The following is a 14532-nucleotide window of genomic DNA, read 5'->3' on the forward strand; positions in this document are numbered from 1 at the left end:
GCACTTAATCATCAAAGACAAAACCCCCAAAATGCAGATCTGACCCCATAAGGCTAGATGCCCATGTAAAGTTTCCAACTTTACGCTTAAGCATGACTAAGAGGAGCTCAAAAGCTCAAAAAGGGCTAAATGAAAGACTTAATGAATGCATGAAGCCCTTAACTCCATAAAGTTGGCACCTTTATGCCAAAATAGTTCATGTAGACCTTAGATCTGAAAGAATAATCATTTAGGACGTCCTAATCCCCAACATCCACCCACCCATGGCTAAAAAGCATAAACTCTAACCCAATAAGAGATCTTAAGTAACTAATAAGCAATGTGAGAACTTGATACCTCAAAAACTTGGCAAGCGAGACAGAGATTTTGGATCCAAGACTTCTTCTTCAAGCCAAGCAACTCCTAATTCCTTAGCTCCTTCGACAAGCACAAAAAATGAACTCTCAAGGCTCTCCCCAAGCTCTTACACTCAATGATGGAAGATAAGGCTCGATTTTAGGGTTTCTGGACAGATGAGGTTGGTAAGGAGGCCAACTAAAGAACTTAAGGCATTTAAATAGGGTGAAACACCCTAACAATTTGGGTTTCTCAATCAGCGTCCAACTCGTCGAGTTCCCTTCACCAACTCGACGAGTTGGTTCATTAAAACGCACATCCCAAAAGCCTCCAACACGTCGAGTTTCCCACCATCAACTCGTCGTGTAGGTCCCTAGGAAAGGGAATTTATTTCCACAATTAATATTCTAGATTCCGGGTGTTACAGACATATTACACTCCAAATTTGGATGTTGAGAAGTCATACTTTATAAGCTCTAAAGAAGGATACTTGATGAAAAGTATGAAAAAACCCAACTTTGATCTTTCATAACTTCGCATATGGACTTCGTTTTAGTTAAAAAAAAATTCATTGTGTTCGTTGTAACACAGTCTATGTATAGACATATTTCAATCTGAATTCGGATGTCGGAAAGTCATATCTTTTAGCTCCAAAAAATATTATTCGGTGAAAATTATGGAAAAAAAACTTTGTAATTTTTGCATACAAACTTCATAACAATTATTAGACCATATGAGTTCTCACAATCACAAGGATAACCTATAAAAATCTTTAAAAAAAAAAAAAAAAAAAAAAACAATTTAAAAGACCATGCCACCTAGATTTTCACAGGTGTTGCCTGCAATTTTTTTTTTTATTTTTACTTTAGTTTAAAAAAATCGTAGGTCTTTTAGATTTTTTTTGGCGGTGACTTGCAAAAATTTCAAGAAAAAAAAATCACTAACTACCTAGATTTTCGTAGATGATGATATACGAAAATTGTGGCTATTATGATTTTTTTTTTTTTGCTATTATGGGAAAACTATAAAAAAAAATGGCAATTATGGTTTTTTTTAGAAACATGGCCTTTTTCTTATTAAAAAAACGTGTTAGAATAGTTGACATGAATCTTTCCAAATCATTAGTTTTGCTAACTTTAATGCAAACGTTCATAAATTTAAAATATGTCTTAGGACCAAAATATGATTACAAACGTGAAACATTTTCATTAGCAAATTATAAAAAATATAAATGTTGAAACAACAGTTATTCTTGATTTTTTTTAATGCACTGATCTTCATATGTATAAACTTGACACAAATAACCATAATTTGAGATAATGAACGATTACATATGATTTTCAGAAACATAATCACATAAATAACTTCCGTGTATGGTGCACAAGATTGATAATGTTTGCCAACTGAGTTATGCTATATTTTTGCAAATACGCTGTTTTTTTATGACAACTTTTTTTAAACGGCAAATATCCTACTCTTAATTTATACCTCAATACCATTATGTATTCCAATAAAACTTGAATATATGACTTCTCGTTTAAAAAAATCACTGTTTATAATAAAAAACCCTTCTTCGATTGATGATAGAATTAAAAAGTAAATAAATACTTAATGTTAGAATTAAATAGTAAATAAATACAAGTGTTCAAAAAGTAATCTTTAAATAAAAAACAAGTATACTAAGAATTATTGATTGGTCGAAATCTCAAAGCTTTGGGCCAACAAAATCTAAAAATGGGGCAAAACACATGATGAGCCATCATTCATAACCCCTTTGTGTGATGGCAAAGGGCGGTCTAATCCTAACCCTAGCCCACTTGAGCAAACTTTCAGACAAATCACAACTTACATCCACTAACTCTAACAGATTTGCTTTGTTATACCCTCTTCTCGAAAAAGATGCTTCGAAAAAACAAAAAGGTTGTTACAAAATCATGGATCCAACTATTTGGACCCTTTTTATATTCTTAAAGGACCTTTGATAATTAGTTTAATTTTTTTCCTAAAACAAACTAATTATTAACCTATTAATTACTGTAACTTTTTTTATTTTTACAGGATCCTCTCATCTCTCATGATTATTTTATATTTTATATTAAATAACACTAATCATTACATAATAAAATGGTTCAATATCAAGATTTGTTTATAGAAAAAACAATTCATTTTTATAAAAAAGTATTAAAATAAAAATATATTTATTTTTTAAAATCTATAAAATAAAATATTTTAAATAAATATTTTAATTATTTTTTCTATTTTTAAATAAAAGGAAAGAATGAGATTTTTGGTGTGTGTTTAGATTTTTATTTTAGATTGATGTATGTTTGTATATATACTTGAAATAATGGTCGCTATAGATATATGTACCGTCACTACATTTTCTATTAATAATACTTAGTTTTCATTTAAATATTTAATATCATTTTATTTTTATTTATTGGTTTATAAAAATATTAAAATTTAGAAAATATTGAAATATATAGAAAACGTTGACATGTTTTATTATTATTTGATTATAAAAAAATAAAATATATAATAAATAAAAGGTTAATAATAATTAAATGATAGGTACGAGTTTCAAAAAAAAATAGCTTTTAGTAATTACGGAAATTTATACCTAAAAATCATTAATGAGAGGTCCCCGAAGAAAATCTGAGGTCCAATTAGTAGGACCATTTTTAAATTCACTTGTATTTTACAATATAGAGGATAATTTTAAGGCATACATATAAAATATGAAAATAGTTAGATTCCATTAAGATAATATATCCTATAATTGTTAAATTAAATTATAAAGTTTCAAATAACTATCTAACTAAAAAATGTCTAGATTTAGAAGCGAGTATAGACAGATATTCGGTCAAATATATCGGAACGGAAACCAATAGTTATAAACAGGCTCGACTCAAGCTATGGGAAGCTATAGGCAGCTTGAGCGACAGCCAAAATCAACAAAGTTATGAGGGGGCATTAATTTTAGTTCAAATACACGTAAAATGATACTTTTAGTTAGACCCGATTTTCATATCTATTCCAAATGGAAGATAATTGTTACACTTAATAAATTGATTTATCCACATAAAAAACATCATATTTTAAAATATCGCACAAGTGAGTAGAACATATTTTATGTGAATAAATCATTTTTTAGGTGGAATAATAGCTCTTATTCCAAATCGACACAGCACAAAGAGAAGGTAAAATGAAAATCAAACAAGGGCTACACATAGAAGACCAAGAGATGATTGTTATATCCAAGCTCGGCCCTAACATTGGGGGGGGGGGGGGGGGGGAGGAGGGTACAACTTGTGCGACCGAACAAAGACCCGTAAAAATAGTCAAACTATATAGTTAGTATGTTAATATATATATCATTTTACATAACTATTTTTTAAAATAACTCATAGTTTAATTGGCCAAGAGCATCACCTTTACTCCTTCCTTCTAAATGACGAAGGTTTGAATCATGCTTCCTCCACCTACCTACTGTGTTTTTTTATTAATCAGTTTGTCATTAATATATATCATTTTACGTAAAGAATATCAAAAACACTTGTAGTATTGTTGGCCAAGAATGTCACATTTATCCCCTTCATTTTAAATGATCAATGTTCATCTCTTTTAAAAAAATAATCCACCCTTACCCACCTTAATCGATTACTAGAACCCATTAGTAGTATTAATGAATTTTGCTTATACACAGAAAAATTATATTTAGAGGATCGTTTTTATTTCTCGCATAATGCCCTCAAATTCAATGAACGTGCCTTGATTATAGCCGATAATCATGCCCTAGGAGGTTGCACTGTCTTAGACGATTGACAACTCCAAGAAGATGGATGTAAGATCCACAAAATCCCATGAAAACTATTGATTTTAATCTTTCTTTTTGCAACATAATTCTTTAACCAACTCCCATGAAAACAATTTTCTTTTTGATATGTGAGTTTATGCTCTTTGATATCTTTGGTAAGATGGGGATTAATTTAGACTTTCCCACTTAAATGCGATTTTAATGATTTTTTGTGGTTGTGTTTACGGCTTGTCATGTGTTAGGATCAGTTTTAAGGTCCAACAATTATGACAAATGAAATGCGAAATAAGTAAATAACATCTAAGGGTCGTTTGATAGTTGCTGATTGGGTTAGATCTGACTGAGTTAGAAGCTGACTGGGTTAGAAATGCTGACTGAATCCATCTCTGATTGAATTTATGTTGTTTGATTATTTATATGACTGATTGTGCTGAATGATAAAAGTGGTCATATTATCCTTATGTTGTCCTTTTGTGCTGGATAAAATAATTATAAAAATAAAAATTATCACATAAAATCCAAAATAAAGAGACATAATTTAAAATCCAAATACAAAGTGTAATACAAACACAAATACACACTGTCATACATAATAAAAAAGTATATCATTTAACGTGAACCATTTGAAAGTAACTGACTGGCAATCTGGTCACGCAAAGTAGTCATATACTCAACGGCTTCTGAACCCTATTATATGTCTTGTATGTTTTGTCCCTCACTTCTTCCACCTCCCACATTAGGAGTAACCATAGTGTTTTGTTCAAAGTTCGTAAATAGGTCATCTTGAATATCGTATTTCTTTATAAAATTATGGACCGCGACACAGACAATAATTATATCTCTTTGCACTAGAAAAGGATAAGGATCCATACGTTTTAAAATTGGAAATCTCGTCTTCAATACACCATAAGCACATTCAATGATATTTCTAAGTTGTGCATGAGCATGATTAAACCTTTCTTCCTTTGTTAAAGCTCTGTTTCTTTGAAAATCGGCTAACCAATACCTAGTATTGCGGTAAGGAGCCATAAATCCACGGGTATTGGTGTATGCGGCATCACAAAGGTAATATTTATCTGTACATGGGTGACAAATTAATCATATAAATAATATATATAATATTTATTTATAAAAAAATGACAAACCTGGTGGAGGGAATGGAAATCCAGAAGTCGGATTAAATGCAACTTCTTTCAAAACTTTAGAATCGTGTGCTACACCCTCCTATCCAGCCCATACAAAGGTGAATATCATATCAAAATCACAAATTCCTATTACATTCTGATAACATTCACATTTTCCTCTTCCCCTATAGCGAGTTTGTTCATCAACGGGCACAACTGCGTGTACAAGTGTTCCATCTAGTGCACCTAATGCTCCAGGAAATATGTTTTTTAGCCGTCTATGTCGTTCCGAGGGATTTCTTGGTGTATTAGAAGATGTTGGTACAATAATTTCTCTTGCAAAACACATCATTGCTTTTAGCACTTCATGAAAACATTGATGAATCGTTTGTATGGAGTGGTGAAACCTTTCTTTAACAGCACGAAAACGTTCATTATGTCCTATAACATGTAAAAATATAGTCATCTTCTCTTCAACGGTTATTGTCCTACTACGTTGCAACCAATTTCTTTGAGTAAAATGATTGCATGATAATACAAATGCATCTTGTGAAAGACGTATCATATCAAAACACTGTATAGGACACCCGTGTATCAAATCTTGTGTATATGCATGCCCGGTTTCTTTCGATTCGTAAGCTTTTATTCTTTCAATTCTGTTTTTTCTTTTTCGAACCAATATCAACCAATAGCATGAGAGTATAAGGAAACCTAAAAACTCACATTCCTTATCCATATGTAACCTGTTACATATTAAATACAAATCACATAAATTTTATAACATAAACCATAACATTAACCAATAACATTAAAATGGATGACATATAACTCCATAACATAAAAATCCATGCCATAAAAATCCATAACATAAAAGTCAATACCAAATAACAATCCTAGACATAACACATAAACAACCCAAACTTAAAATTCCTAAACAAAACACATAACAACCCTACACATAAAAATCCATAACATGTACCATAATATAAATCCATAAGGCATAAAGACAAAAACATCCTAAAGTTAGACTAAAGTCAACCAAGTAATCCAAAATTCTTTCCCGCACTTTTCACCCACAACTCACAAGTCGAAGACTCAAGGCGTAACGAAATTTTCCTGTTACCAGCATTTTCAGCAAACAACATAAGCGCAGTGATGTATTTCGGATCAGAATCTCCCCACTCCAAGCCTTTCAATTTTTCAATACATTCATCCATCTCCTTGTCAAGATTATTAGTTTGCGCGAACGCCTGAGCCGCCTTTATAATTTCCTTGCCAACCTCTTTTATGTCATCATCTAGTGTGCCCGTGTGTGCATTTTGTTTTCCTCTTTTGTTTTTGGACCGACCATACGAATCTCCACTTGCATGTGATGCACTTGTAGGTGGAGGTACTGTTGAAGCTGAGGCTGGGATATCCATTTGAGGTGGTGTATCTATCATCTCGATATCCTCATAATCTTGTGCAGTAAAGACTTTTGCAGGGTGAGGGAGTGTCGAAGATGGTCCCCAACTAGCAGCACCCGTCGAGGTCGCACCGTCAAACAACTGGGTGCATAGATCAGGGTAAAGGAGGGATGCATTTCTTAATTTCTCGACCATCTTGTTCAACTGTTTGAAAATTTGATTTTATTATTATACTTTAAGAAAATAATGTGTTTTAAATTTAAAGATTACCTTCGCCTCCGCTTTCCACTCTTCATCCGTCATTTGAAATGTGTTTGTGATAGGATTATAGAGATTCCCAGTTTTGTTTTTTAATTTCAACCAAACTGCATACTTGCTTTTCAAGTAGTCATAACGATATTTCATTTGTTTTTTGTCAACAACAAAGTCATGTTTTTTTTTTAGTTTTTCAGCTATTATATTCCATGAGGTACCTTTGAGACCACTACCCTCCCGACCGTTACTTGTCAGTTCTTGGATACATGCATCAAGAAAAGTTTTGTTCACAAAATCCGAAGACCAACTAGCTCTACTTCTCTTTTCTACCATGTCTAATGAATAAATAAATGTTTAACATGTTATGCAAATATATACACATATTAGCACATATAAACACAAATATATATATATATATATATATATATATATATATATATATATATACACACACACACATGTACATAAATACTCACAAATAGGTCATATTTATAAATATAAAAAATTATTAACAGATAAAATAAAAATGTTATTAAGATGAAAAGATACAAAATGATAAAAAGAATAAACAAATAATTCATCAAAAATAATAAATTGTTAATTTATAGTAAAAAAAATACCACACTCTAGTGTCTTGAATGTTTCAAGAAATATTTAGAATAAAAATAAAAATCATATATTTATAAAAGTAACATCACCAATATAAACTTGTTGCCTTAGATTCACACTATTATTCTACGAATTGCATGTTTCCAACATTTACTTTCTGCTTATTATTTTCAAAACTTTTACTTGTTCATTTACCTCAATACCACAAAGATATATGGTTACACAACCACTTGTGTTATATGTAATTTTCAAAGTCACTCTACTAATTAATGTATGTGTGTTAAAGTTTAGAATTGATGAAAACTTGTGTTAAAGTTTAGAATTAGACACCACCATAATTTCACATGCACCAATTTTGTTTTTGGAAGATATATAGTAATTCATCAAAAAAAATTGACTTCTTGATTTCAAGAATTAGGAAATAACATGCATGCTCCCATGGAAAGTTTAAGAATCAACAACATGAAAAACAATGACAAAAAAAAGATTCTGGACATAAAAATCAAGAGCATAAAAAACATGGAAATTTTAAGAATCAATAAATTGTGGACAGTTTTGCCCTTGATTATGAATGCAGAAAAAATAAGGATAAAATAAGATAAACAAACCCGTTGATCAAGAACATGAAAAACATTGAAATTTTAAGAATCAATAAATTATGGACAATTTTGCCCCTACTTATGAATGCAGAAAAAAAAAAAGATAAAACAAGAAAAAGAAACCTGTTGTTGATCGATGTTGTTGTTGTTGATGTTGGTCATTGCTTTGCTGATGTTGATCGTTGCTTTGCTTGACAGCTTTCAATCGCTAATTAAGTTCTTGCTTTGTCGCAGGGAAGTTAACGGGGGAGGGATAGGGCATCGATGACAGCTTTGATTTTTTTACTCGGTCCATCAAGTTTAAAGCAAGGACCGAGTCCTCTATTTTCATTGGACCGAGTCCTAATGTTGGACCGAGTCCCTTAATCTATAATCAATATCAAACTTGCTAATTGGTATTTTATGGACCCAGTTCCTCTTTGGACCCAGTTAGATCGCATATCAAACGAGCCCTAAGTAAACAAATTAACTAAGAGTAAAACATTAAAAGCATATAGATGGAGAACAAGATATCATAAGATTGGTGTCTTAACAAGACATTACAAGGTGCCTTTTAAAGGAAAACAAAATACAATATGTCCTATCATATTTTAAAAGCATGGGTCTAAGAAAATACAAAAGTAAACAATAAGGTAAAAAGTACAATTAGTTATACATAATTTGGACATATCATAAATAAACAAATAATAAAGTGTGATAGAATATGGTCTAACTATAAGAAGCAGTGTTGGTGTGTTTCTAGACTGCTGAGGACCTGATCTGCTGATGAGAAGATACTGATGAGAAGATGACTGCAAATTATATGCTATCGATCCGCATTCAGCTATTGTCACTTCTTGTGTTTCAACATCATGTGTAGTTATTGGTTGTTTTAAGAACAAAACTGAACAAGCTTCGAGCTAATATGATGTAAAAGCTATCTTTTTGGCTAGTAATTCATTGAATAAGTATTTTCTTTAATTGAATATGTTTTTTGCTTTGATATAATTATCTGCAAGTTAGAATGCTCATAAACTATTTGATGTTTTGCTTAAACAAAATTACAATTCGATAGTAGAAGTTGGAATAAACTGGTATTTTCTTCTTATCTTTTCATGTATCATGTATGCATGGTTTCTCTTATTTCTTCTAACATATTAATATTTTGATACCACTAACATTGCTTTTGTAATCAAAGAACTATAAGCATTTTAACCTTCGTACTTTTCTTTCTGATGAGAAATCTAAATGATGTGTTTCCACTTCTCACCAAAAATCATGATGCTTATAGAGATAAGTTTCTTTGGATAATACATTTTACTTCTCCAATCTACTACATATTATCTAATTGAGGTATAATAAATGAAAATTAAAGGGTGTTTGCTTGCAGAACAACTTCTCATCTATCAATCCTAAAGTAAAATTATGCTATTGATATGTGTTGGGTTCAAGATGTTCAAGAATCTCATTTTGTGACGGTCTATATTAATTTATCCATGTTGTGTGGTACGTTGTTGTGGTGAGTTGGTTAAGTGTTGTTTCTATTTGATCTTCGTTTGTTGTTCTATTTCTATTTCTATGTACTCTTCCCAACTACTTGTTTGTTCTTTCTATTTGTTCGTAATATATATAGATATTAAAAAAACATTGAATTATGCGATGTTTGTATGTTTTAGTTTATGTAGATAAAACTTTTTTGAATAAAAACTCATGTTGAACTTTTCTTCTATTGAATTATGTTATATATGGGTTAGGTGTATCGTACAATATAAACATAGGAGCATTACTAAGTATGAAAGAGTAAATTTTAAAACCATTACACTAACCGCATGAAAGAAATGTAATTTTTCAAAAATATGATTTCGTTTTTGAAAATATGAAAAACTTCATGAGGTAGTGTGGAACATTTTAGAGGCATTTTTGTCATGCTGGAGACGGCATGCGACAGACAGGCAAAGCTCATTTACTTTTTTTGTCATAACTTAAAAAAATGGAAAAACCAACGTTCTCAAAATGTTATTCTTAGGGTTGGAAGATTATGGTAGTTTTGTGATGCAGATAGAAGACAACAAATTTCTATTGTTAGAAGAGTGGAGACGATTACAGTCGACGGTGCAAGGAAAAGAAGTCAAACGAGAAGGAAATGGGAAGATAACATCATGTTTGACTTGAAGGAGTTGGCACTTAACAAAGATACAAGTTCATATAAGAGAATGTGGAGTCTTAGAATTAGGATATCGAAGTAGTATTGGCACAGTGTACGAACTAGATTCTCCATTTTTGTTTGTGCTTGTCAAACAATATTCTCCTACCGTCACCTAAATGATTATTTTGGTATCTATTTCTACTAGTTGTATATTATCCATAATATATTGCTAACCTTTAATCCTCATCATGTGTAGACTATCGTGGCTTTAGTCTTTTTTCTTCGACACACCTTTTTTTAATTTATCTCGGACTAACTGTTTTTATTCGTAGATCTTTATGTAGGGCCACTTAGGGTGGGCGTGATTATAACATTTCATTATTTATATACTTTTTTTTGGGGGGGGGGGGGGGGTCTTCTACGAAAACAACTTTTCCAACCATATGGTAGGAGCTGCCAACCATTTTAACTTTTACCTCCTCATTACTTCTCTTATATGAGATTGATGTAATGTTGTTGTTGTTAATATTCTTTAATCGTTATAGTAGTATATTCTTGAGAAAAAGGCACATGTCTAATCTAATCAACCATGTTCCAAAAAATAATCAAAAATTAATCTAATTACAAAATAACCATCAATTTTGCATATGACATCTCCAAAATGATGACATCATTTAACAAATTATGATGTGCCAACCAAAGCAAGGTTAGTTTGAATGACAATAATTCAAAAAAATATGTAGATGACATCTGTGAATCATATGTTTTAGGGTAAATTACACCAATCGTCCCTCGTGTAGGTGCCAAAAAGCATGTTTGGTCCTTATTTTCAAAAGTCAACTCGGATCGTCCCTTATATGGTAAAAAGATGCACGTTTCGTCCCTCATTAGTTTAAATTTGCATGCTTCATCCCTTATGAGACATGGAATGACTAAAATACCCTTTACAATTTATTTTTCATTTATTCTTGATTTTTCTAATTAATTATTAAACCGAATATTTATATCTATCTGTTTCATTTCGTTGAAGAAGACTTAAGCACCACCACAACCACCAGAAAGCACAACTATCACCACCAGAATACACAACCACCACTGGAATGCATAATCACCACCGAAATTCGGTTCTACCACCACCTATTTCCCTAGAAAATAGCCACGAATCACCACCTCATTCACCATCGCCACCCTCTTTGTACAACAACCAATAATCAACCTCGTCGAACACCATGTGTCACCGTTCCATCATCAGTACCGTCAAAGGATCTAGCCTCTTGTTGGAGTGCATATCTAAATGGCAAGGTAGAAGCTTTGGGAGGATGCAGATTCGCTACCCTCTTACAAGAAAAACAAGAGGCGACTAGGGTTTATGCGCCACCATCAACGTCGGCTAGGGTTTTGATAGATCGTGTTTCACCGCCATTGACATCAGCTAGGGTTTCGTCACAGATGTCATCGATCTCTTAGGTTTTGAGATCAAGCTCCGCCGCTGCCGCCTATATGCTTCTATAACAACATCACCTCTTTCTTGAATTTCAGAGGTTTCAGTGAGTTGTAGATCGAATATTCACACCAATATGGATATGCAAATCTGCAAATATGCCTTCAAGAACTACAACCATCTGCAAATCGAACCCTTTAGAACGAAATCCTTCAAGTACTTGTGTAGATTTGGAAAACTTCAAATCAGTGTTCATCATCCCAGAAACAAACATGAACACAAATACATACATATGTGTGTGTTTATCAGCAAATCGGTGTTTATCTGCAACTCTGTTCTAGGGTTTGTTTTTCAGACAAAAAATCTTAAATCGTTGATCTTTTTGAACACCGTGATTATGGATATGAGATCGTCGGAGTAGCTGATTACAGGTGGTTGTTGGAAGTATTGGGTGGTGGTTGTCGGTGGTATTGGGTGTTGCTTGTCGGATGGGTTTTCCAGGGGTGATATAAGAACCAATTGATTTTTTAAAGAATTATAATTAATAAAATAAATTATAAACCTGAAAAATAAATGAAAATAAAAGGAAAAGGGCAAGATAGTCATTTATGTCTGTGGGGGACCAAACGTGCACCTTTTAATCAAATGAGGGACGACCCGAGTTAATTTTTGAAAATAGAGACTAAACGTGTTTTTTGACACCTGCACGATGGACGATTGGTGTAATTTACCTTATGTTTTTTCTACAAAAATGCAAAAAAAAATGATGTTATTTTTTGTTAGAAAAAAGCTAGGGATGCCAACCAAAATGATGACATCATTGTAAGCACGGTACAAGTTACAAAAAAAAAAAAAAAGTTCAGGATTCAAAGTGCAAATTACTCCAAACCACAGAGACCATCCGTAATTTACTCAAATATTCAAATACCATTTGCACAACAAAAAAAAACTTTGGAGATTTCTAACTAAAAAAATAAACTTCAAAAAATTAATTCTTTTTTGTATTTTCATTGAAAAAACTACGATTTTATAGACGGTATTTGCGATTTTTTTCTTCAAAATAAAGATGTTTTTGTTCACATCACTATTATGTTACGTGTGGTATTGATTTTTATTTTGGTGACTGACCTAATTTTTTATTATGTTTTAGAAAATAATTTTATAAAAAAATATAATCAAAAAATATTTGTTAAGTAGATCAAAATATCACAAGTAGTATTTTTTTTGTGTTTATAACACTATATTTATAAAAATAATTACAATGTTTGTGAAGTATGAGGTAACTTTTTTTTTTAATAGAGATGTTGGTAGCTTTTGTTCCACGCTAGGAATCACGCACCCTGTGATTCTAACACCTTCCACCGTCTTCACCATGAAAACTAAAACCAATTCAACAGCACCACAATTTCCCTCTTCGTGGTGTTTAATCAAACACTTGATCTCCATTCATGTGAACGAAAGAAGCAATTGAAGGAATGTGGTAGCTGTTCAAAGGCATAACATCATCATCATCTGATCTGAAGTTGAATTAGCGAAAAACTTTCAGCAGATATGCCCAATCAAAATTCTTCTTCATTTCAATCGAATCAGACAACGTCTTCGTCGCCTGACTTCAATTTGAGTTTATCAGAAAGGGCGTTTGCCGCAGCTGGAGCCGCTTTTCTATCTGCAGTTATAGTAAATCCTCTCGATGTCGCAAAGGTACTCTTCTCCCTCGATTATTTTCCTTACACATGTTAGTTCCAATTTCATTCTCGACTTCTAAATATACTCTGGTTGTGGATCTCGCATGTCAATTGTATTGGATTCCCTCATTTGATCGATTGGCTTCGTGTATTGCCTGATTATGCAGACTAGATTGCAAGCTCAGGCTGCTAGTGTTCCATATGATATCAGAATCTCCACTCCACATGTCGCTTTGAACCAAACACAGTACATTAAACCTTGGTCTTCGCCCTGATCAAACTTTTTTGCGTACTCAAAGTGTCTAATTTTGTATTTAATCGGTGTTAATTTGGTTATCAGAAGTATAAAGGCACTCTAGATGTGTTCCAGAAAGTTATTCATGAGGAAGGATTTTCCCGACTTAAGTTTAGCATTGGCAGTAGCCACGGTAATAAGTGTGTGTGTTATTTTGTGAAAGATTGATTGTTTTAATATTAGGTGGGTATCTACATCACATGCCTTGTTATGATATATTGAGAAACTATATGGAAGCATATACATCACAAAATGCTCCAAGTGTGACACCTTATGTCCCCTTAGTTATTGGCTTGTGTTACTTGTTACCCTGTTGAATTTGCAAGAACTCATATAACTAGTAACATGAGTATGTGTAAATGTAATGTTTTATTCTTTTATCTTCAAAACCTGTATCCATTGTTTTATTTATAACAGGCATTTAAAGATGGCCAACAACATGGAACAAATTAAGCTTCCTGGAGTTGGGGTTGTTTCTGCAGACACAAACACCACGAAGAACCTTAATAATAATAATAATAATAATAGCAGCTGTGAGTTACTTGTGTTGGATATGTGTCTCTTTTTATGTATTGAAAATTTGACCTGAATTTATTTGGGATTTGAACAAATTATATTTAGCATTTCGATTCTTATGGACGGGTCTTGGGGCACAACTATCTCGTGATGTTCCATTTTCTGCGGTTTGCTGGGTTACCCTGGAACCAGTAAGTAGGACTTGTAAAACTTAAGAGTTTTTTGTTTTTTTTTTAAATTTTTATATGGGTGATTTAAAACCTTAAAGCTTCCTTTGTGTTTGTGCAGGTGAGGAGGCGGATACTAGGAATGTTGGGGGGGGGG

At 32.3% G+C, this 14532-nt stretch overlaps 1 protein-coding gene across 1 annotated transcript; it reads left to right on the forward strand.

Moving 5' to 3' along the window:
• Positions 1-13005: 13005 nt before the first annotated feature.
• Positions 13006-14523, forward strand: LOC111894616 (mitochondrial carrier protein MTM1; the record flags this gene model as incomplete). Its single annotated transcript, XM_042896403.2, has 4 exons — positions 13006-13413; positions 14110-14225; positions 14314-14399; positions 14497-14523. Coding segments are annotated over exons 1-4 (240 nt in total), but the record flags the coding sequence as incomplete, so codon positions are not given.
• Positions 14524-14532: the final 9 nt, after the last annotated feature.

Source organism: Lactuca sativa, chromosome 7, assembly GCF_002870075.4.
Source record: "Lactuca sativa cultivar Salinas chromosome 7, Lsat_Salinas_v11, whole genome shotgun sequence".
NCBI lineage: Eukaryota > Viridiplantae > Streptophyta > Magnoliopsida > Asterales > Asteraceae > Lactuca > Lactuca sativa.